At 43.6% G+C, this 24,731-nt stretch overlaps 1 protein-coding gene and 1 pseudogene across 1 annotated transcript; both read left to right on the top strand.

Annotated features, from left to right (window-relative positions):
- Positions 1–10,287: 10,287 nt before the first annotated feature.
- Positions 10,288–10,726, top strand: LOC123396872 (annotated as a pseudogene).
- Positions 10,727–11,342: 616 nt separating this feature from the next.
- Positions 11,343–22,976, top strand: LOC123396871. Its single transcript, XM_045091661.1, has 4 exons — positions 11,343–11,396; positions 11,479–11,667; positions 12,562–12,676; positions 22,900–22,976. Exons 1-4 carry the CDS (start codon positions 11,343–11,345, stop codon positions 22,974–22,976), a joined length of 435 nt encoding a protein of 144 aa, XP_044947596.1.
- The last annotated feature ends 1,755 nt before the right edge of the window (positions 22,977–24,731 follow it).

Raw genomic sequence — 24,731 nt, 5'->3', positions numbered from 1 at the left:
TATAACAGATTCAGACTTAGAAATATTTCAGCATCTTTAAAACAACACTATTTCCTAGCAAGTAAAGATCAAGCAAACCACACCTAAACATGGATTTCTACTGCAACCAAAATTACCAAGGGCTAGTCTAAACATCCAAGAGCGACTCTCTAGTTGACAACTCCTACAAATCAGGCATGAATAAAATCACACAAAATAGACAAGAGGACAACATGGCAAAATATCACGCGAACTAACTTACTCGAAAGCTAAAACTAAACACACAGTTAAAATCTATGGATTTTTCTACCCCGAAAACATATAAAACATGTGGGGTAGCAAAATAAAATCAACGCCACACGTATATGTGGGAATAAGTCCTAAAAGCGTAAAATAAACTAGCGGCTAACCCCTGCATGCTAAAATACCAATGACTACTCTAAAATACATGGCAAGGGGGTTCCTAAAACATGAACATTTTATCTACAGAGTTCTGGCAATCCGGACACGCACGAGAAAACGAATACGGGACGAATCCTATTGAGACAGCACACAAAACTAGGCGTTAGGCACGTCAAACATTTATGCAAGTTGCAAAATCGTATTCTACGCGAGATCCTACACAAAAACCACATACAACACGTCGCGATCCGACACACGAGTTGAAAACTACGGACGTTTTAATATCGTCAATTTTTCTGGAATTTAATTAATTCCGAAAATTTCCTAAATAACGAACGGGCCGAACTAGGGGCGCAAGTTACTATCTAGCGCCTAGTGCGTGATTTAGGCGATAGAGGGGGACTCACATTTGCGGGCTTCGGGCCAGGAGAGGGGGAGGTCGGTCGTGGCCTGGGCCGGGGAGGCCTCGGGTGGAGCTGGGCCACGGAGGTCTCAGGTGGGCCGCGGCGGGGCACGCGCTGGCCCAACTAGGCGCCCGCGAGCGAGCCCTCGTGCTCGTCTCCTCCCGAGATCAAACGAATGGCAGCGGGAGCTTTCAGGCGGCGAGACGAGGCACGGCCGGCAAGGGACTCCGGGGACGGCGAAGGGGTGGCGGATCCGGCGGCTGGTGGAAGACGCCATGGCGGCGGGGCTGGCGAGCAGAGGCAGATGTGGGGGAAAGGCACCGGTGTGGTGGCTCTGCAGGCGGCAAACGGCGGCAAGGTTCCGGCTGGCGCCCGGAGGGAGGCGGCGGCGGTGACCTGGGCAGGCGACGAGGAAGCTGGAGGCGCAGGGCACTGATACATCCATTTTGCATCATGTTTTCATGTTGATATTTATCGCTTCTTGGGTTGTTATTTCACTTCACGGTACAATTCTTATGCCTTTTCTCTCTTATTTTGCAAGGTTTACATGAAGAGGGAGAATGCCGGCAGCTGGAATTCTGGCCTGAAAAAGGAGCAAAGTTGAGATACCTATTCTGCGCAACTCCAAAAATGTAAAACTCAACAAGGATTTTGTTCCAGATTTATAAAAAATACTGGGCCGAAGAAGCGCTAGAGGGGCGCCAGTAGGTGCCCACAAGCCTGCACGGCGCGGCCACCCCCCAGGCCGCGGCAAGGGGGCTTGTGGGAAGCCTGTTCGCTGATACGTCTCAAACGTATCTATAATTTTTGATGGTTTCATGCTATTATCTTGTCAACTTTGGATGTTTTACGTACCTTCTATATCTATTTTGGGACTAACTTATTAATTCAGTGCCAAGTGCCAGTTCCTGTTTTTTCTGTGTTTTTGACTATTTTCAGATCTGATTTTGGAACGGCGTCCAAACGGAATAAAATCCCCGAAATAAATTTTTCCAGAACAGAAGAAGATCGGGGGACTTGCGGGCCAAGGCAGGAGAGCTACAGGGGGCCCAGAAGCCCTGTAGCTGCCACCAGGGGGCAGCGGCTATCAGGCTTGTGGCCTCCATGGCGCTCCCCTGCCCTAGCTCTTTCGCCTATAGATTCCCTAAAATCCAGAAAAAAATCAAGGGCATCCATGAAAACACTTTTCCACCGCCGCAAGCTTACGTTTCCCGGTGCCTTGCCGGAGGGGACTTTGGAGTTGGAGGGCTTCTACATCAACATCATAGCCTCTCCAATGACTCGTGAGTAGTTCACTACAGACCTACGGGTCCGTAGTTAGTAGCTAGATGGCTTCTTCTCTCTCTTGGATCTTCAATACAAAGTTCTCCATGATCTTCATGGAGATCTATCCGATGTAATCCTCTTTGGCGGTGTGTTTGTCGAGATCCGATGAATTGTGGATTTGTGATCAGATTATCTATGAATTATATTTGAGTCTTTGCTGATTTCTTATATGCATGATTTGATATCCTTGTAAGTCTCTTCGAGTCTTGGGTTTTGTTTGGCCAACTAGATCTATGATTCTTGCAATGGGAGAAGTGCTTGGTTTTGGGTTCATAACGTGTGGTGACCTTTCCCAGTGACAGAAGGGGCAGCAAGGCACGCATCGTGTTGTTTCCATCAAGGGTAATAAGATGGGCTTTTATCGTAGATATGAGATTGTCCATCTACATCATGTCATCTTGCTTAAGGCGTTACTCTGTTCTTATGAACTTAATACACTAGATGCATGCTGGATAGCGGTTGACGTGTGGAGTAATAGTAGTAGATGCAGAAAGTATCGGTCTACTTGTTTTGGACGTGATGCCTATAGATATAATCATTGCCATAGATGACGTCACGACTTTGTGTGGTTCTATCAATTGCTCGACAGTAATTCGTTCACCCACCGTCTACTTGCTTTCATGAGAGAAGCCACTAGTGAACACTACGGCCCCCGGGTCTATTCACAACTATCGTCTCCACTTTTGATTTTACTTTGCTTTGTTTACTTTTTGCTTTCAGTTCTGACTTTGCAACCAATCTATAAGGGATTGACAACCCCTTCATAGCGTTGGGTGCAAGCTCTTTGTGTTTGTGCAGGTACTTGTGACTCGACACGATTGTCCCACTGGATCGATACCTTGGTTCTCAAACTAAGGGAAATACTTACCGCCGCTGTGCTACATCACCCTTTACTCTTCAAGGAACACCAACACAAGGCTCCAAGGCCGCGGGGAAATCCTTTGCATATTTTCCAAGGAAATCCCTATAGGCGTAGCCCGTGACATAAGGATTCCTAGCGCCGTTGCCAGGGAAGGTCTGTTGTCGCAGTAGCAGAAGGATTTCTGGTGCCGTTGCCGGGGAGGAGGATCGCTTGCCGAGGAGAGATCAAGTCAAGATCTACCCAAGTAGGTGTCACAAACTCATCTCTTTCATTTACCTTTTTTGCCAGTTGCCTCTCGTTTTCCTCTCGCCCACTTCACATTTGTTGTTTTCATTTGCCTTTCTCCTTTGCCGTTTTCTTTTGCCTTTTGCCGTTCTCTTTTGCCCGTTTCACTCACTTTCTTCCTGCTCGTTTGTGTGTGGGATAGTCCATCAATGGCTAGACCCACCACTCCAAACGATACCCCTGAGAACGAAGTTCTCAATTTCAAGCAGAATGGGGAAGAAAATTTAAAGGACGCTTGGTACAGGATTTGCAATGCTCAAAGTAGATCTACTCGTAAGCAATCCACTACCGTTCTTCTTCGCAGTTTTTATGTTGGAATGTCTCCTTGGAATAGGTATATTCTTGATACCATCGTAGGTGGGAATTTTTTGGGGAGCCATACTGTTGACTCCTATGGAGCTATCATGAATTTGGTAGGCTCACCCCCGCTCATGGTTAATGGAACTACCTTGACCTGGGAACACGTGATGCAAAGGCTTGACGCTATTGAAAACAAAATTGCCACAATTGAACTTATTGAGGGTTTGGATAGAAAGATCCACAATCAAATTACTCAGTATGGATCCAAAGTGGGAATGGTTTTGAAAATTTTAAGGGAGAAGGAACCTATAGTTAATGATTCCTCTAGAATTGGCAAACTAGAAGATGTCATAACCAACTTGGGTTCCGCTTTTGCCGATGTGCAAAATACTCCAAATCTCACTCTCAAAAGGACCGTCAAGTCTGCTTTTGTTCCTAAAGCTAGTGGTGAGTCATCCAATAAAGATGAAGATCTTAAGATGATAAATGATCATACTACTTATGGTTTGAGCACCAAAGATGACTATACGTGATTCCATCACCTTTTGCCTAGCTAAGGGCGTTAAACAATAGCGCTTGTTGGGAGGCAACCCAACGAATCTATCCTTTTTCTTTCTATTTTCTGTTTTCCACACTTTCATAATTCTGTTATGATTGTGTTTTTTGTGTTTCTTTTGCGTTTGTGCCAAGTGAAACCGTTATGATTAGTCTTGGGGATGATCGTTTGGTCATGCTGGAAAAGACAAAAACTTTCTGCTCACGAAAAGAATTTTCATTTTGTTTCTGTAAGAGCTGTTGAGTTGATTCTTTTTGCTGCTGATTGCTATGCAAATTCTTCGGAATTTCGTAATTGTTCAGAATTTGTGAAGTACGAGAAGTATACGAAGTATACAGATTGCTACAGACTAGTCTACTGTTAACAGATTCTGTTTTTGTTGAGTTGGTTGCTTATTTTGAAGAAACTATGGATAGTATCGGGGGGTATTAGCCATGGAAGATTGAAAATACAGTAATCCAACATCAAGATCAGTAGAATTTAAGTTTGCTACAGTACCTAAGGAAGTGGTGGTTTGCTTTCTTATGCTAATGATATCACGAGTTTCTGTTTAAGTTTCGTGTTGTGAAGTTTTCAAGTTTTGGGTGAAGTTCTTATGGACAAAGAGATAAAGAGTGGCAATAGCTCAAGCTTGGGGATGCCCAAGGCACCCCAAGTTGATTCAAGGATGTCGTAAAAGCCTAAGCTTGGGGATACCTCGGGAAGGCATCCCCTCTTTCGTCTTCAATCCATCGGTAACGTTACTTGGGGCTATATTTTTATTCACCACATGTTATGTGTTTTGCTTGGATCGTCTTGTATCGTAGGAGTCTTTTATTTTTGTTGTGTCACAATCTTCCTTGCTGCACACCTAGAGAGAGAGACATGCAGTCACCATGATTTTGTCGAGCTTCACTTATATCCTTTGGTAGACAATTCAGCTCACATGTGCTTCACTTATATCTTTTGAGCTAGTTAATTTTGCTCTATGTGCTTCACTTATATCTTTGAGAGCACGGAATCGCGTGGCTTGGTAGTTGACCTATGCTATGAAAGTTGTCTCAAAAGGGGTAGTTATCCAAAGGGGTATGAAAACTTCCACCTTCATGTGCATTGAATAGTAAGAGAAGTTTGATTCATCTCAATTAGTTTTGAGTTGTGGTTGTGGTAATATTTAAGTTGTTAGTAAGGTGTTGTGGATCTAGAAATACTTGTGTTGAAGTTAGTGATTCCCGTAGCATGCACGTATGGTGAACCGCTATGTGATGAAGTCTGGGCATGATTAGTATATTGATTGTCATCCTTTGTGTGGCGGTCGGGATCGCGCGATGGTTTATACCTACCAACCCTTCCCCTAGGAGTATGCGTTGAATGCTTTGTTTCAATTACTACTAAAACTTTTGCAACAAGTATATGAGTTCTTCGTGACTAATGTTGAGTCCATGGTTTAGATGCACTTTCACCTTCCACCATCACTATCTTCTCTAGTGTCGTGCAACTTTCGCCGGTGCACAAAACCCACCATTAGCCTCCCTCAAAACAGCCACCATACCTACCTACTATGGATTTTTCAAAGCCATTCCGAGATATATTTCCATGCAACTACCACCATGACATGTCCCACAGCTCCTACATTGCCATTGCATGATCGTAACATAGCTAGCATGATGTTTCCATTAATGTCTATGCCATGCTAGATCATTGTCACGGTACACTACCGAAGGCATTTCATATAGAGTCATCATTGCTCTAAGTTTTGAGTTGTAAGTGTGATGATCATCATTGATGGAGCATTGTCCCATGTGACCATATTCTCCTTGTTTGTCTTGCAACCTCCACCACCCTCCATTCCACTTAGTGCTAAAACCATGGCTCACTCTCATGTATTGCGTGAGAGTTGAAAAAGTTTGAGAAAGTAAAAGTGTGAAAACAATTACTTGGCCAGTACCGAGGTTGTGCATGATTTAAATTTGTTGTGCAAGGAGGATAGAGCATAGCCAGACTATATGATTTTGTAGCGATAACTTTCTTCTGGCCTCGTTATTTTGAAAGTTCATGATTACCTTCCTAGTTTGCTTGAAGTATTATTGTCTCCACATAAATAGCAAACTATTGTTTTGAATCTAATGGATCTGAACATTCACGTCACATAAGAGGAGTTACAAAGGACATCTATGCTAGGTAGCATGAAAGCATCAAAAATTTATTCTTTATCACTTCCCTACTCGAGGACGAGCAGGAGTTAAGCTTGGGGATGCTTGATACGTCTCAAACGTATCTATAATTTTTGATGGTTTCATGCTGTTATCTTGTCAACTTTGGATGTTTTATGTACCTTTTATATCTTTTTTGGGACTAACTTATTAATTCAGTGCCAAGTGCCAGTTCCTGTTTTTTCTGTGTTTTTGACTCTTTTCGGATCTGATTTTGGAACGGAGTCCAAACGGAATAAAATCCCCGAAATAAATTTTTCCAGAACAGAAGAAGATCGGGGGACTTGAGGGCCAAGGAACGAGAGCTACACGGGGCCAACAAGCCCTGTAGTCACCACCAGGGAGGCGGCGGCTACCAGGCTTGTGGCCTCCCTGGCGCTCCCCTCCCCTAGCTCTTTCACCTATAGATTCCCTAAAATCCAGAAAAAAATCAAGGGCATCCACGAAAACACTTTTCCGCCGTCGCAAGCTTCCGTTTCTGCGAGATCTCATCTGGAGACCCTTCCCGGTGCCCTGCCGGAGGGGACTTTGGAGTTGGAGGGCTTCTACATCAACATCATCGCCTCTCCAATGACTCGTGAGTAGTCCACTTCAGACCTACGGGTCCATAGTTAGTAGCTAGATGGCTTCTTCTCTCTCTTGGATCTTCAATACAAAGTTCTCCAAGATCTTCATGGAGATCTATCCGATGTAATCCTCTTTGGCGGTGTGTTTGTCGAGATCCGCTGAATTGTGGATTTGCAATCAGATTATCTATGAATAATATTTGAGTCTTTGCTGATTTCTTATATGCATGATTTGATATCCTTGTAAGTCTCTCCAATACTTGGGTTTTGTTTGGCCAACTAGATCTATGATTCTTGCAATGGGAGAAGTGCTTGGTTTTGGGTTCATACCGTGTGGTGACCTTTCCCAGTGACAGATGGAGCAGCAAGGCACGCATTGTGTTGTTGCCATCAAGGGTAACAAGATGGGCTCTTATCGTAGATATGAGATTGTCCATCTACATCATGTCATCTTGCATAAGGCGTTACTCTGTTCTTATGAACTTAATACACTAGATGCATGCTGGATAGCGGTCGACGTGTGGAGTAATAGTAGTAAATGCAGAAAGTATCGGTCTACTTGTTTTGGACGTGATGCCTATAGATATAATCATTGGCATAGATGACGTCACGACTTTGCGCGGTTCTATCAATTGCTCGACAGTAATTCGTTCACCCACCGTCTACTTGATTTCATGAGAGAAGCCACTAGTGAACACTACGGCCCCCGGGTCTATTCACAACTATCGTCTCCACTTTTGCTTTTACTTTGCTTTGTTTACTTTTTGCTTTCAGTTCTCACTTTGCAAACAATCTATAAGGGATTGACAACCCCTTCATAGCGTTGGGTGCAAGCTCTTTGTGTTTGTGCAGGTACTTGTGACTTGACACGATTCTCCCACTGGATCCTTGATGCTACTCATTACCTCTCTGGTCATGAATATGATTATGCTTTGTGAGTAGTTACTTTGGTTCCTGAGCACATGGGATAAGTCATGCAAATAGTAGTCATGTGAATTTGGTATTCGTTCGGTATTTTGATGTGTTGCATGTTGTTTTTCCTCTAGTGGTGTTATGTGAACGTTGACTACATAACACTTCACCATTATTTGGGCCTAGAGGAAGGCATTGGGAAGTAGTAAGTAGATGATGGGTTGCTAGAGTGACAGAAGCTTAAACCCTAGTTTATGTGTTACTTCGTAAGGGGCTGATTTGGATCCACTAGTTTAATGCTATGGTTAGACTTTGTCTTAATTCTTATTTTGTAGTTGCGGATGCTTGCGAGAGGGGTTAGTCATAAGTGGGATGCTTGTCCAAGTAAGGGCAGTACCCAAGCGCCGGTCCACCCACATATCAAACTATCAAAGTAACGAACGTGAATCATTTGAACATGATGAAAACTAGCATGACAGAAATTCCCGTGTGTCCCCGGGAGCGTTTTTCCTCCTATAAGACTTTGTCCAGGCTTGTCCCTTGCTACAAAAGGGATTGGGCCACTTTTCTGCACCGTTGCTACTTTTGTTACTTGTTGCTTCCTACGAATCATCTCACCACACAATCACTTGTTACCGACAATTTCAGTGCTTGCTGATTTTTCCTTGCTGAAAACCACTTATCAGATCCTTCTGCTCCTCGTTGGGTTCGACACTCTTAATTATTGAAAGGACTACGATTGATCCCCTATACTTGTGGGTCATCAAGACTCATTTCTGGCGCCGTTGCCGGGGAGTGAAGACCCTTTGGTAAGTGGAACTTGGTAAGGAAACATTCATATAGTGTGCTGAAATTTGTTGTCACTTGTCACTATGGATACTAATCCTTTGAGGGGCTTGTTCGGGGTATCTTCACCTCGAACGGAAGCACAAAGAGTTGATCCTCAACCTGCTGCACCTACTAAAAATATTTGCTTTGAATTTCCTTCGGGTATGCTTGAGAAACTGCTCGCTAATCCTTTTACACGAGATGGAACATCACATCCAGACTTGCATCTAATCTATGTAGATGAAGTTCGTGGTTTATTTAAGCTTGCAGGTTTGCCCGAGGATGAGGTCAAGAAGAAGGTCTTTCCTTTATCTTTGAAGGATAAGGCGTTGACATGGTATAGGCTATGTGATGATACTGGATCATGGGACTACAATCACTTGAAATTGGAATTTCATCAAAAGTTTTATCCTATGCATTTAGTACATCGTGATCGGAATTATATTTATAATTTTTGGCCTCGTGACAGAGAAAGCATCGCTCAATCTTGGGGGAGGCTTAAATCAATGTTATATTCATGCCCCAATCATGAGCTCTCGAGAGAAATTATCATTTAGAACTTCTATGCTCGGCTTTCTCATGATGATCGCACCATGCTTGACACTTCTTGTACCGGTTCTTTTATGAAGAGAGATATTGACTTCAAATGGAATTTATTGGAGAGAATTAAACACAACTCTGAAGATTGGGAGCTTGAAGAAGGTAAGGAGTCAGGAATGAATTTTACTTTTGATTGCGTTAAATCCTTTGTTGAGACAAATACTTTTTGTGACTTTAGCGCTAAGTATGGGCTTGACTCTGAGATAGTAGCTTCACTGTGTGAATCCTTTGCTGCTCATATTGATCTCCCCAAAGAGAAGTGGTTTAAATATCATCCTCCATCACTACAAGAAATATGCTCATACATGACGCTCTTTAAGATGTCGTTGATGAATTCGTCATAAATCTGTGACGATTTCCTCCGATATTGTCGTAAGTTGTTTGAGGGGATCAAATATACATATAAATTATGACGATGTGAATCAAAAATGTCGTAACCGCATAAGATGAGATCGTCATAACTTCTACGAAGATTATAAAAATGTCATAACATGTTCTAACTATGTTAAAAAAAGCTAGAAAGATCGGAAATGCATACAAATTGGTCCTCATCCAGAAAATATGGTCTAACTCTAGTGAAAATTTATGTGGTGCCCTTTTGCAAAATATTTTTGATAGATGCTTCACAAAATTTCTCTATTTTTAGTACTTGAAAACTATTTTAAATCAATGATTTTTCGAACCAATGACAAATCTTCCCACAGATCGATGACATGGCGTTCATCCATCCATCGATCCATATCTCCAACCCACATCCATCCATCCATCTATCTACAGAAAAAAAATGTCACCCCTCCCCACCCATCGCACCGTTCCGCCCGATCCAGTCCTCTCCCGTCCGTCAGAGCCTCCACCCCAATCTTCTTCCAGATCCGGTGCCGCCGCACGCTCTCCTCTCCTCCTCATCCTAGATCCAGAGCAAAAACATGGTCTAGAGATAGAGAGAGGGTAATGCGCCGGCCTCTCCCTCCCTCACCCTCTCTCTGTCTCTGTGCTGCGCGCGCTAGGGTTTGACGAAGCTGTTGGCGGAGCAAGAAGCTGCGCGTGCTAGGGATCTCATTCCCCGCCCACCGCGATGGTCGCGCCAGCCAAGATCCCGCAGCGGCAGCTCTTCATCGACGGCGAATGGCGCGCGCCCGCGCTCGGCCGCCGCCTCCCCGTCATCAACCCTACCACCGAGGTCTCCATCGGTCCGGCCCTCTCTCTGTCCCTGCTTTCCGTTCGACCGTCTCGTTGGCTGCCCTGCTCATCACTAGGTTTCCGCAGGCGAGATCCCGACGGGCACCTCGGAGTACGTGGATGCGGCGGTGGCGGCCGCTCGGGCCGCCCTCAAGAGGAACCGCGGCCGCGACTGGTCCCGCGTCCCCGGTGCCGTCCGGGCCAAGTACCTCCCCACAATCGCCGCCAAGGTACTCTGTCGCTTCCTCCATAGGCGGTCGTGTGTGTGCGTCACTTTTTGACTTCCTGTTTCGTGTTGTTGCAACAGCTATGAGAAAGGATTCAGTAGTTATTGATTATTGTCCATGAATTTTAGGCGTGATCTATTCCCGGCGTCCCCAAACGCTTTGACCGATTCGGTTTGATGGCAGTGATGTACTGGTTTTGATTTTGCGTGCTAGTCCACCATGATTTTGTACCCTTGTTATTCGACATAGTTGATTTTCATCTGGATATAGAATTATCAGCGGTGAAAGGTACTTGAGCTGCTAAAAGTGATCGAGTTGCTGTCACTTCCTGTTTCGTGTTGTTGCAACAGCTGTTACAAAGGATTGAGTAGTAATAGATTACTGTCCATGAAGTTTAGGTGTTATCTATTCCCAAATGATACGTGTGTGTCCATGAATTTTAGGTATTATTGATTCCCAAATGATATATGTATCCTTTTCAACTGTCTAAAGCAAGAACTTTGAGCATAATTTACCAGAGTATCACTATTGGAGCTTTGCGGTTTCCAGTTTTTACAAATTAGTTTAGGCAATTGCGTCGATACCGTTCTTTGTTTTATCGTGTATAAGAGTACTATACTAGATTTATTGTTGTATACCATGTGTCTGATGAAACTATGTTTTTCCAGGTGATATAGTGGCAAGTTTTAGGCTACGGAAGAATGTTTCCGAGCTCACAGGAAACATGTCTAAGCTCGCATTGGACATCTATGCGGAAGTCGGCGTCCCTAACTCCAATGTATGCCCCACCACATCTTTTATTTCACTTATGTTGATGTGTTCTTCCACGAGGGTTGACTGATGCTTGAATGCATACACAGGAGGCGGCGATGGCGAGCGGCGGCGGGGCGGTGAGGGAGCTGGGGTCGAGGGCGGAGCTAGATGCGGCGGTAGGCGGCGCGCTGGCCCCCGCGGTGCACTTCTGGGCGGCCTGGTGCAAGGCCTCCAAGCAGATGGACGAGGTCTTCGCCCACCTCGCCGTCGACTTAGCCCATGCGCTCTTCCTCGGGGTACGCACGCGCACGCAGCCTTCTGCTGTTCTCCGATTCCTCCCATGTGGTCGTGGTAGATTTGGGTTTCGGCCGGTTTCTGGTGGATCGTGATCCTTCGGCAGCGGTTTGGGCCTCCGGTCACAGATTTCGTTTAGGGTTCTGACGCATGATTCAGGCTGATGTCTAAGTTCCTTTTTGAGTTATTTAATTTGATTTTGTACCTGGCAACTGTACTGCATAGACAAGGGTGGACCACGGGCATCTGTTGTTCCTCTCATAGGAGACCACCGGCATTTTGGAATATAATTGATCTTCGTTTTCCCCTTTGTTCCCTAGATCGGAATGCATGTTCTTGTAGGAAACACTTTGTTTTTTTTTCCTGGTAACCACGTTAAATCGGAAGCAAGTTAGTGTAGATATAGCAGCGATTTCGTGCTCCCGCTTGCCTGATTTTGAGGCTATGTGGAGTAAACAACCTTGTGTGAAGCGTAATAATTCAGCAACAACTCGTCAATTACCGGACATTCTTGAGCCAACTGAAGGTGTGTTAATTCAGGCTAAGATTTGTTGTACGGTTATCCCTTTCTGCTATACATTTTCAGAAATATTTTCTTATCAATCCCCTAAGCTGTCAAATAGTTGATGCTTCAAATCATATATGATTGTGGAAATGGTAACAGTGTTAAATGCCATTTGTGAACACGTGTGGTGCTAATATGCATATTTCAGCGAAAATTGTTAAATGAGCATGGAGCAATGAACGAGTGATGAGTTGGACTACTTACTATGTTCTACATTCATCATTCTTGGTCTTCGTACGATCTATAATGTTTCTTTACTGACTTGGCAATGTGATGCATACATATTATTTTTTCGATCATGTTGTTTCCTGACATAATTCTGTATGTGCAGCTTCTACGCCATGGGGATCCGCGAGGACCTGCTCCGCGGCATCTACGGCTACAGCTTCGAGAAGCCCTCCGCCATCCAGCAGCGGGCCAGCATCCCCATCATCTTCGGCCGCAACGTCATCGCCCAGGCCCAGTCCGGCATCGACAAGACTGAGGTTGTTATGTAAGAAATGGAATCATGTAGGATCACAAACCTCTGATTTATCATGTAGGGCTTTGTTAGTTATACACAAGGAAGTTCTAATTTAGGTCCTACATCGCATAAATGTATTGTTTGTATCATTTAAATTCTGCAAATTTCTATGCCAACTAAGAAAGCATGATCTCATTATTAATAAGCTAATTCAATTAGCATGCACATTGTTACTATACTTTTTCTTCAAAGGAATAGATGATGATTTTAAAAATGTATACCACTGAATATTTATGAATTTTACATTTTCTTTGTTGTAAACTTGAGCTAAATCAATTAAGAATCCACCTATCTACAATCCAATGATTTTAACAATGCATACCACTGAATATTTATGAAATTTACATTTTCTTTGCTGTAAACTTGAGCTAAATCAATTAAAATTCCACCTGTTTACAATCCATTGGATAGATCAATGTGATCTTTCAAGTGTTCTAAATAAGCAACGAATCAGTTGTTATAATATATGTGTCTTGAGTTATCCTATTTTCTACTTTACTGTTATTTATTCAAAATGAACTCGACAAGGAACTGGACATACATGCTTTGATTCACTTATACATTTTCGTTTTTCCCTAATTGGCTTCGTATGGTTCGACTTTTCCTTTTTGGTGATGTACTTTATGTTGGGGAACGTCGCATGGGAAACAAAAAATTTCCTACGCGCACGAAGACCTATCATGGTGATGTCCATCTACGAGAGGGGATGAGTGATCTACCTACCCTTGTAGACCGTACAGCAGAAGCGTTAGTGAACGCGGTTGATGTAGTGGAACATCCTCACGTCCCTCGATCCGCCCGCGAACAATCTCGCGATCAGTCCCACGATCTAGTACCGAACGGACGGCACCTCCGCGTTCAGCACACGTACAGTTCGACGATGATCTCGGCCTTCTTGATCCAGCAAGAGAGACGGAGAGGTAGAAGAGTTCTCCGATAGCGTGACGGCACTCCGGAGGTTGGTGATGACCTTGTCTCAGCAGGGCTCCGCCCGAGCTCCGCAGAAACGCGATCTAGAGGAAAAACCGTGGAGGTATGTGGTCGGGCTGCCGTGGAAAAGTCGTCTCAAATCAGCCCTAAAACCTCCGTATATATAGGTGGGAGGGAGGGGGCCTTGCTTTGGGGTCCAAGGACCCTCAAGGGGGTCGGCCGAGCCAAGGGGGAGGACTCTCCCCCCCCCAAACCGAGTTGGACTAGGTTTGGTGGGAGGGAGTCCCCCTCCCTTCCCACCTCCTCCTTTTTTTTCTTTTCCTCTTGATTTTTCTTCTCTTGGCGCATAGACCACTTGTGGGCTGTCCCACCAGCCCACTAAGGGCTGGTGTGTCTCCCCCAAGGCCTATGGGCTTCCCCGGGGTGGGTTGCACCCCCCCCCCCCCCCGGTGAACTCCCGGAACCCATTCGTCATTCCCGGTACATTCCCGGTAACTCCGAAAACCTTCCGGTAATCAAATGAGGTCATCCTATATATCAATCTTCGTTTCCGGACCATTCCGGAAACCCTCGTGACGTCCGTGATCTCATCCGGGACTCCGACCAACATTCGGTAACCAACCATATAACTCTAATACGCATAAAACAACGTCGAACCTTAAGTGTGCAGACCCTGCGGGTTCGAGAACTATGTAGACATGACCCGAGAGACTCCTCAGTCAATATCCAATAGCGGGACCTGGATGCCCATATTGGATCCTACATATTCTACGAAGATCTTATCGTTTGAACCTCAGTGCCAAGGATTCATATAATCCCGTATGTCATTCCCTTTGTCCTTCGGTATGTTACTTGCCCGAGATTCGATCGTCAGTATCCGCATACCTATTTCAATCTCGTTTACCGACAAGTCTCTTTACTCGTTCCGTAATACAAGATCCCGCAACTTACACTAAGTTACATTACTTGCAAGGCTTGTGTGTGATGTTGTATTACCGAGTGGGCCTCGAGATACCTCTCCGTCACACGGAGTGACAAATCCCAGTCTTGATCCATACTAAATTAACTAACACCTTCGGAGATACCTGTAGAGCATCTTTATAGTCACCCAGTTACGTTGCGACGTTTGATACACACAAAGCATTCCTCCGGTGTTAGTGAATTATATGATCTCATGGTCATAGGAATAAATACTTGACACGTAGAAAACAGTAGCAACAAAATGACACGATCAACATGCTACGTCTATTAGTTTGGGTCTAGTCCATCACATGATTCTCCTAATGATGTGATCCCGCTATCAAGTAACAACACTTGCCTATGGCCAGGAAACCTTGGCCATCTTTGATCAACGAGCTAGTCAACTAGAGGCTTACTAGGGACAGTGTTTTGTCTATGTATCCACACAAGTATTGTGTTTCCAATCAATGCAATTATAGCATGGATAATAAACGATTATCATGAACAATGAAATATAATAATAACTAATTTATTATTGCCTCTAGGGCATATTTCCAACAGTCTCCCACTTGCACTAGAGTCAATAATCTAGTTCACATCACCATGTGATTCCAACAAATCCAACACCCATATAGTTATGGGGTCTGATCACGTCTTGCTCGTGAGAGAGGTTTTAGTCAACGGTTCTGAAACTTTCAGATCCGTGTGTTCTTTACAAATCTTTATGTCATCTTATAGATGCTGCTACTACGTGCTATTCGGAAATGCTCCAAATATCTACTCTACTATACGAATCCGTTTCACTACTCATAGTTATTCGGATTAGTGTCAAAGCTTGCATCGACGTAACCCTTTACGACGAACTCTTTAACCACCTCCATAATCGAGAAAAATTCCTTAGTCCATTAGTTACTAAGGATAAATTTTGACCGCTGCTAGTGATTCAATCATGGATCACTCTCTGTACCTCTCAACATACTTTGAGTCAAGGCACACATCAGGTGCGGTACACAGCATGGCATACTTTAGATTCTACGGCTAAGGCATAGAAGACGACCTTCGTCTATTCTCTTTATTCTGCCGGGGTCGGGTTTTGAGTCTTACTCAAATTCACACCTCACAACGCAACCAAGAACTCCTTCTTTGCTGATCTATTTTGAACTCCTTCAAAAACTTGTCAAGGCATGCATCTTGTTGAAACTTCCATTAAGCGCTTTTCGATCTATCTCCATAGATCTTTGATGCTCAACGTTCAAGTAGCGTAATCCAGGTACTCCTTTGAAAACTTCTTTCAAACAACCTTGTATGCTTTACAGAAATTCTACATTACTTCTGATCCACAATATGTCAACCACATATACCTATCAGAAATTCTATAGTGCTCCCACTCACTTCTTTGGAAATACAAGTTTCTCATAAACCTTGTACAAACCCAAAATCTTTGATCATCTCATCAAAGTGTATATTCCAACTCCGAGATGCTTGCACCAGTCCATTGAAGGATCACTGGAGCTTGCATACTTGCCAGTATCTTTAGGATCGACAAAACCTTCTGGTTGTATCACATACAATGTTTGCTCAAGGAAACCGTCGAGAAAACAATGTTTTGACATCCTACGTGCAATATTTCATAAATAATGCATCAACAACTAACATAATTCTAACAGACTTTTAGCATCGCTACGAGTGAGAAAGTCTCATCATAGTCAACTGTTTGATCATGTCGGAAAAATCTTTGCGACAAGTCGAGCTTTTCTTAATAGTGACTTATCACCATCATCGTCTGTCTTTCTTTTAAAGATCCATTTTTACTCAATAGTCCTATGACCATCAAGTAGTTCTACCAAAGTCTACACTTTGTTTTCACACATGGATCCTCTCTCGGATTTCATGGCTTCCAACCATTTGTCGGAATCTGGGCCCACCATTGCTTTCTCCATAACTCGTAGGTTCACTGTTGCTCAACAACATGACCTCCAAGACAGGGTTACCGTACTACTCTACAGCAGTACGCGACCTTGTCGACCTACGAGGTTTGTAGTAACTTGATTCGAAGCTCAATGATCATCATCATCAGTTTCCACTTCGATTGGTGTAGGCGCCACATGAACAACTTCATGCGCCCTGCTACACACTGGTCGAAGTGATGGTTCAATAACCTCATCAAGTTCTACTACCCTCCCACTCAATTCTTTCGAGAGAAACCTTTCCTCGAGAAAGGATCCGTTTCTAGAAACAAACACTTTGCTTTCGGATCTGAGATAGGGGATGTACCCAACTGTTTTGGATATCCTATGAAGATGCATTTATCCGCTCTGGGTTCGAGCTTATCAGACTGAAACTTTTTCACATAAGTGTCGAAACCCCAAACTTTTAAGAAACGACAGTTTAGATTTCTCTAAACCTCAGTCTATACTGTGTCATCTCAACGGAAATACGCGGTGCCCTATTTAAAGTGAGTGCGGTTGTCTCTAATGCATAACCCATAAACGATAGTGGTAATTCGATAAGAGACATCATAGTATGCACCATACCAAATAGTGCGTGGCTATGACGTTCAGACACATCATCACACTATGATGTTCCAGGTGGCATGAACTGCGAAACAATTTCCACATTGTCTTAACTGTGTACCAAAACTCGTAACTCAGATATTCATTTCCATGATCATATCGTAGACAGATTATCCTCTTGTTACGACGAACTTCACTCTGAAACGGAATTGAACTTTTCAACATTTCAGACTTGTGATTCATTAAGTAAATACTCCTGTATCTACTCAAATTGTCAGTGAAGTAAGAACATAATGATATCCACTACGTGCCTCAGCACCCATTGGACTACATACATCAACATGTATCACTTCCAACAAGTTACTATCTTATTTCATCTCAATGAAAACAAGGCCTTGCTCATGTGGTATGATTTGCATGTCACTAGTGATTTGAAATCAGGTGAGTACAAAGATCCATCAGCATGGAGCCTCTTCATGCAATTTATACTAACATGACTCAAGCAGCAGTGCCACAAGTAAGTGGTACTATCATCATCAACTCGTAACTTTTGGCACCAACATCATGAACATGTGTAACACTACGATCGAGATTCAATAAACCATTGAAGGTGAATATTCAAGAAAATAGAGTAACCATTATTCTCTTTAAATGAATAATCTTATTGCAATAAACACGATCCAATCATGTTCATGCTTAACGCAAGCACCAAATAACAATTATTTAGGTTTAACACCAATCCCGATGGTAGAGGGAGCGTGCGACGTTTGATCATATCAACCTTGGAAACACTTCCAACACGTATCGTCACCTCGCCTTTAGCTAGTCTCCGTTTATGTCGTAGCTTAAATTCCGTGTTACTAATCACTTAGCAACCGAACCGGTATCCAATACCCTCATGCTACTAGGAGTACTAGTAAAGTACACATCAACATCATGTATATCAAATACACTTCTTTCGACTTTTGCCAGCCTTCTTATCTACCAAGTATCTAGAGTTGCTCCGCCTCAGTGACTGTTCCCCTCATTACAGAAGCACTTAGTCTCGGGTTTGGGTTTAATCCTGGGTCTCTTCATTAGTGCAGCAACTGTTTTGCCGTTTCACGAAGTATCCCTTCTAGCCCTTGCCTTTCTTGAAACTTAGTGGTTTTACAAACCATCAACTATTGATGCTCCTTCTTGATTTCTACTTTCGCAGTGTCAAACATCGCGAATCGCTCAAGGATCATTGTATGTATCCTTGATATGTTATAGTTCATCACGAAGCTCTCACAGCTTGGTGGCAATGATTTTGGAGAACTATCACTATCTCATCTGGAAGATTAACTCCCACTTGATTCAAGCGATTGTCGTACTCAGACAATCTGAGCACATGCTCAACGATTGAGCCTTTCTCCTTTACCTTGTGGACAAAGAATCTTGTCGGAGGTCCCGTACCTCTTAACAAGGGCACAAGCATGAAATCACAATTTCATCTCTTTAGAACATCACTTATGTTCCGTGACATTTCAAAATGTTTTCGGCGCCTTGCTTCTAAGCCATTAAGTATTTTGCAATGAACTATCGTGTAGTCATCAGAAACGTATATGTCAGATGTTCACAGCATCCACAGATGACGCTCGAGGTGCAGCACACCGAGTGGTGCATTAAGGACATAAGCCTTCTGCGCAGCAACGAGGACAATCCTCGGTTTTACAGACCCAGTCTGCAAAGTTCTGCTACTATCAATTTTCAACTAAATTTTCTCTAGGAACATATAAAAACAGTAGAGCTATAGCGCAAGCTACATCGTAATTCGCAAAGACCATTAGACTATGTTCATGACAATTAGTTCAATTAATCGTATTACTTAAGAACTCCCACTCAAAAAGTACATCTCTCTAGTCATTTGAGTGGTACATGATCCAAATCCACTATCTCAAGTCCGATCATCACGTGAGTCGAGAATAGTTTCAGTGGTAAGCATCTCTATGCTAATCATATCAACTATACGATTCATGCTCGACCTTTCGGTCTCATGTGTTCCGAGGCCATGTCTGCACATGCTAGGCTCGTCAAGCTTAACCCGAGTGTTCCGCGTGCGCAACTGTTTTGCACCCGTTGTATGTGAACGTTGAGTCTATCACACCCGATCATCACGTGGTGTCTTGAAACGACGAACTGTAGCAACGGTGCACAGTCGGGGAGAACACAATTTCGTCTTGAAATTTTAGTGAGAGATCACCTCATAATGCTACCGTCGTTCTAAGAAAAATAAGGTGCATAAAAGGATTAACATCACATGCAATTCATAAGTGACATGATATGTCCATCATCACGTGCTTCTTGATCTCCATCACCAAAGCACCGGCACGATCTTCTTGTCACCGGCGCCACACCATGATCATCCATCAACGTGTTGCCATCGGGGTTGTCGTGCTACTTATGCTATTACTACCAAAACTACATCCTAGCAAAATAGTAAACGCATCTGCAAGCACAAACGTTAGTATAAAGACAACCCTATGGCTCCTGCCGGTTGCCGTACCATCGACGTGCAAGTCGATATTTCTATTACAACATGATCATCTCATACATCCAATATATCACATCACATTGTTGGCCATATCACATCACAAGCATACCCTGCAAAAACAAGTTAGACGTCCTCTAATTTTGTTGTTGCATGTTTTACGTGGTGACCAAGGGTATCTAGTAGGACCGCATCTTACTTACGCAAACACCACAACGGAGATATATGAGTTGCTATTTAACCTCATCCAAGGACCTCCTCGGTCAAATCCGATTCAACTGAAGTTGGAGAAACCGTCACTTGCCAGTCATCTTTGAGCAAAGGGGGTTACTCGTAACGATGAAACCAGTCTCTCGTAAGCGTACGAGTAATGTCGGTCCAAGCCGCTTCAATCCAACAATACCGCGGAATCAAGAAAAGACTAAGGAGGGAAGCAAAACGCACATCACCACCCACAAAACCTTTTGTGTTCTACTCGAGAAGACATCTACGCATGAACCTGGCTCTGATACCACTGTTGGGGAACGTCGCATGGGAAACAAAAAATTTCCTACGCGCACGAAGGCCTATCATGGTGATGTCCATCTACGAGAGGGGATGAGTGATCTACGTACCCTTGTAGATCGTACAGCAGAAGCGTTAGTAAACGCGGTTGATGTAGTGGAACGTCCTCACGTCCCTCGATCCGCCCCGCGAACAATCCCGCGATCAGTCCCACGATCTAGTACCGAACGGACGGCACCTCCGCGTTCAGCACACGTACAGTTCGACGATGATCTCGGCCTTCTTGATCCAGCAAGAGAGACGGAGAGGTAGAAGAGTTCTCCGGCAGCGTGACGGCGCTCCGGAGGTTGGTGATGACCTTGTCTCAGCAGGGCTCCGCCCGAGCTCCGCGGAAACGCGATCTAGAGGAAAAACCGTGGAGGTATGTGGTCGGGCTGCCGTGGAAAAGTCGTCTCAAATCAGCCCTAAAACCTCCGTATATATAGGTGGGAGGGAGGGGGCCTTGCCTTGGGGTCCAAGGACCCTCAAGGGGGTCGGCCGAGGCAAGGGGGAGGACTCTCCCCCCCCCAAACCGAGTTGGACTAGGTTTGGTGGGAGGGAGTCCCCCTCCCTTCCCACCTCCTCCTTTTTTTTTCCTCTTGATTTTTCTTCTCTTGGCGCATAGACCACTTGTGGGCTGTCCCACCAGCCCACTAAGGGCTGGTGTGTCTCCCCCAAGGCCTATGGGCTTCCCCGGGGTGGGTTGCCCCCCCCCCCCCCCCGATGAACTCCCGGAACCCATTCGTCATTCCCGGTACATTCCCGGTAACTCCGAAAACCTTCCGGTAATCAAATGAGGTCATCCTATATATCAACCTTCGTTTCCGGACCATTCCGGAAACCCTCGTGACGTCAGTGATCTCATCTGGGACTCCGAACAACATTCGGTAACCAACCATATAACTCTAATACGCATAAAACAACGTCGAACCTTAAGTGTGCAGACCCTGCGGGTTCGAGAACTATGTAGACATGACCCGAGAGACTCCTCAGTCAATATCCAATAGCGGGACCTGGATGCCCATATTGGATCCTACATATTCTACGAAGATCTTATCGTTTGAACCTCAGTGCCAAGGATTCATATAATCCCGTATGTCATTCCCTTTGTCCTTCGGTATGTTACTTGCCCGAGATTCGATCGTCAGTATCCGCATACCTATTTCAATCTCGTTTACCGACAAGTCTCTTTACTCGTTCCGTAATACAAGATCCCGCAACTTACACTAAGTTACATTGCTTGCAAGGCTTGTGTGTGATGTTGTATTACCGAGTGGGCCCCGAGATACCTCTCCGTCACACGGAGTGACAAATCCCAGTCTTGATCCATACTAAATCAACTAACACCTTCGGAGATACCTGTAGAGCATCTTTATAGTCACCCAGTTACGTTGCGACGTTTGATACACACAAAGAATTCCTCCGGTGTTAGTGAATTATATGATCTCATGGTCATAGGAATAAATACTTGACACGCAGAAAACAGTAGCAACAAAATGACACGATCAACATGCTACGTCTATTAGTTTGGGTCTAGTCCATCACATGATTCTCCTAATGATGTGATCCCGTTATCAAGTAACAACACTTTCCTATGGCCAGGAAACCTTGGCCATCTTTGATCAACGAGCTAGTCAACTAGAGGCTTACTAGGGACAGTGTTTTGTCTATGTATCCACACAAGTATTGTGTTTCCAATCAATACAATTATAGCATGGATAATAAACGATTATCATGAACAATGAAATATAATAATAACTAATTTATTATTGCCTCTAGGGCATATTTCCAACACTTTAGGGAAACAATTCGTAATTAACCTACTGATTCATTTGGTGAACCAGCGGGGCGAATAGCTAGCTGATGCATTCAAACTATGTGCCTCTGCATGGATATTGTACATAGGGATGTCTTTTGAGCCTGGTGGAGGGTAGGGCAGGTATTCCGCCGCATTTTCTCCTGCACCTCAACAATTTTAGGACCTACTGTCTTATGGGAACTAGGGCTGTAATTTCTCTTTCTTCTTCTTTTGAGTGTCCATCTAGGTAGCTCTAGATCTAGCTTTGGTAGTTGCAAACGGATCTTCTTCTTCCTCTTCTTTTTTTAGGGGGTATGTGGTCATGACAAACACATCATATAGGCAGCAAGTTAGCCTCATATAACTGAAAATGGATGATTTTGCTACTGCAATATTTTGCTCTGAGATTTGGTGGCTAGCGCAATGCACTCCCATGTATCTCCATGTAGCTCTTAACAGTTCCATCAGTGTATAATAAAGTACATTGATGTTCTATGATTGACTATTTCATAATACTAAACCACTTGGTATTTGTGGTGCATAAATAAGCATTGCTTTGAGAACCCTTTGTCAGAAAATTTGGATTTTTGATAGTCAGGTTCACTTGCATTATTAACGGGCACCTTGCATGGACGCGGCGTGTACCGCGCCTCTGCCTGCTAGTTCTTACATTATACTTCTCCTTCCTTCGCTCAGCTCAGTTTACATGAGCTGACGGTTAGTGTTTTTATGCTCGTCAATTGGCAATTGATAGTCATCCTGATTATTACCTCTTTGGTGTTGTTCTTTCTCTAGTTTGACACATTGATGCTTGTTTAGTTCCTGTTATGTACTGTAGGCAGCATAAAAGAAACACCAGCATGGTTCTAAAATCTGTCTATTTGTTGCAGGCCCTCACAACAAGGAGCACCCGAAAAGGATCGCCGAGGAGATGCAGAAGCAGGTTGCTGCTGCAGGCGCCATCTAGCCCAAGGTGGAGAACGACTTGGGGTTTTGATGTATTATGTAAACCTGCAAGATATATTATGTGAACCTAGGAGATGTATTGTGTTATGTAAACTTGGGAGATGTATTATGTGATGTTATATGATGGATGATGTTAATTCGACTTGGAGTTTTCTTGATTTGAATATGAAATTGTGTTGAATTTTATATTGGACAAATAATTGGGTTGAAAAGGCCCAACAAATAAAAATAAAACCAAGTTCTGGAACAATTTGATGAATTCAAAAATGAAAAAGGCCAAAAGTGAAACTGGACCAAATATATTTGGGCACTAAAAGACCAAGGCCAAATTATAATGATACAAAAAAATTCGAAAAAAATATACTAAAGTGGCTATAAATAGGCTAAGGCCCAATAAGAAAAAGCCTAGAAAAATAAAATCAGCCCATGTGATCAATCGAAATGGGTTGGGCTGATTTCAACCATGACGTTTTGATTTCGTCATAATTTTGCCACGTAGGACTGCCACGTAGGATTGGGTTTGATTGCCAACGACGAATTAGGATCATCGTAAAGGTTACAACGATCCAGGAATCGTCGTAAAAGTTACGACGATTTCGATCAAAACGTCGTTGCTGCTCATTTGTGACGCTCCGTTTTCGATGCTTGGTTTTTCATCGTGAGATCTCGTAAATTAAAAACCGTGATGATGTAGCGACGAAAAAATAGCGTCGTGTATTAGCATATTCCTTGTAGTGCGTTAGAAGTCAATGTAGTTAAACCCACTCCAGTTGAAGAGAGAGTCATTTCCTATAATGATCTTGTTGTTCCCAGTGCTTACATTGAGAAACCACCTTTCCCTGTTAGGATAAAGGATCATTCTAAAGCTTCAACTGTGATACGTAGAGGCTACATTAGAACACCTACACCACCTGAGCAAATTAGAGTTTAACCTAGCATTGCTATTATCAAAGATCTTCTGTCCGACGATGTTGAGGGACATAATATTCACTTTTGTGAAGATGCTGCTAGAATTGCTAAACCTCACGTTAGAGACAAACATAGGCCTCTTGTTGGCACGCCTGTGGTTTCTGTTAAGATAGGAGATCATTGTTATCATGGTTTATGTGACGTGGGTGCTAGTGTTAGTGCAATACCTCAATCCTTATATGATGAAATTAAAGATGAGATTGCACATGTTGAGATAGAACCTATTGATGTCACTATTCAGCTTGCCAATAGAGATACTATCTGCCCTGTGGGAATTGTTAGGGATGTTGAAGTCTTGTGTGGTAAAAGGAAGTATCCTACTGATTTCCTCGTTCTTGCTACTGCACAAGATAGCTTTTGTCCCATCATATTTGGCAGACCCTTCCTCAATACTGTCAATGCTCATATTCTATGTGAGAAGCAAACTGTCACTGTTGGCTTTGAAGGTGTGTCACATGAGTTCAATTTCTCCAAGTTTGGTAGACAACTATTGCCCTAGCTTCTATTTCCATGCCTCCTACTGATCCCTTAGAGCAATAATTGCTTGAGCATGAAAACGATATGCATATGGATGAATGGGATGAGATAGATAGAGTTGTCTTAGAACAATATCCTATTCTTAAGAATAACTTGCCTATTGAACTGCTTGGGGATCCACCCCCACCAAAGGGTGATCTTGTGTTCGAGCTTAAACAGTTCCCATATACTCTTAAGTATGCTTATCTGGATGAAAAAGAGATATATCCCGTTATAATTAGTGCTAGCCTCTTAGAGCATGAAGAAAATA

This window comes from Hordeum vulgare, chromosome 5H, assembly GCF_904849725.1.
Source record: "Hordeum vulgare subsp. vulgare chromosome 5H, MorexV3_pseudomolecules_assembly, whole genome shotgun sequence".
Taxonomy (NCBI): Eukaryota; Viridiplantae; Streptophyta; class Magnoliopsida; order Poales; family Poaceae; genus Hordeum; species Hordeum vulgare.
This window is presented reverse-complemented; position numbering and strand designations above follow the sequence as displayed.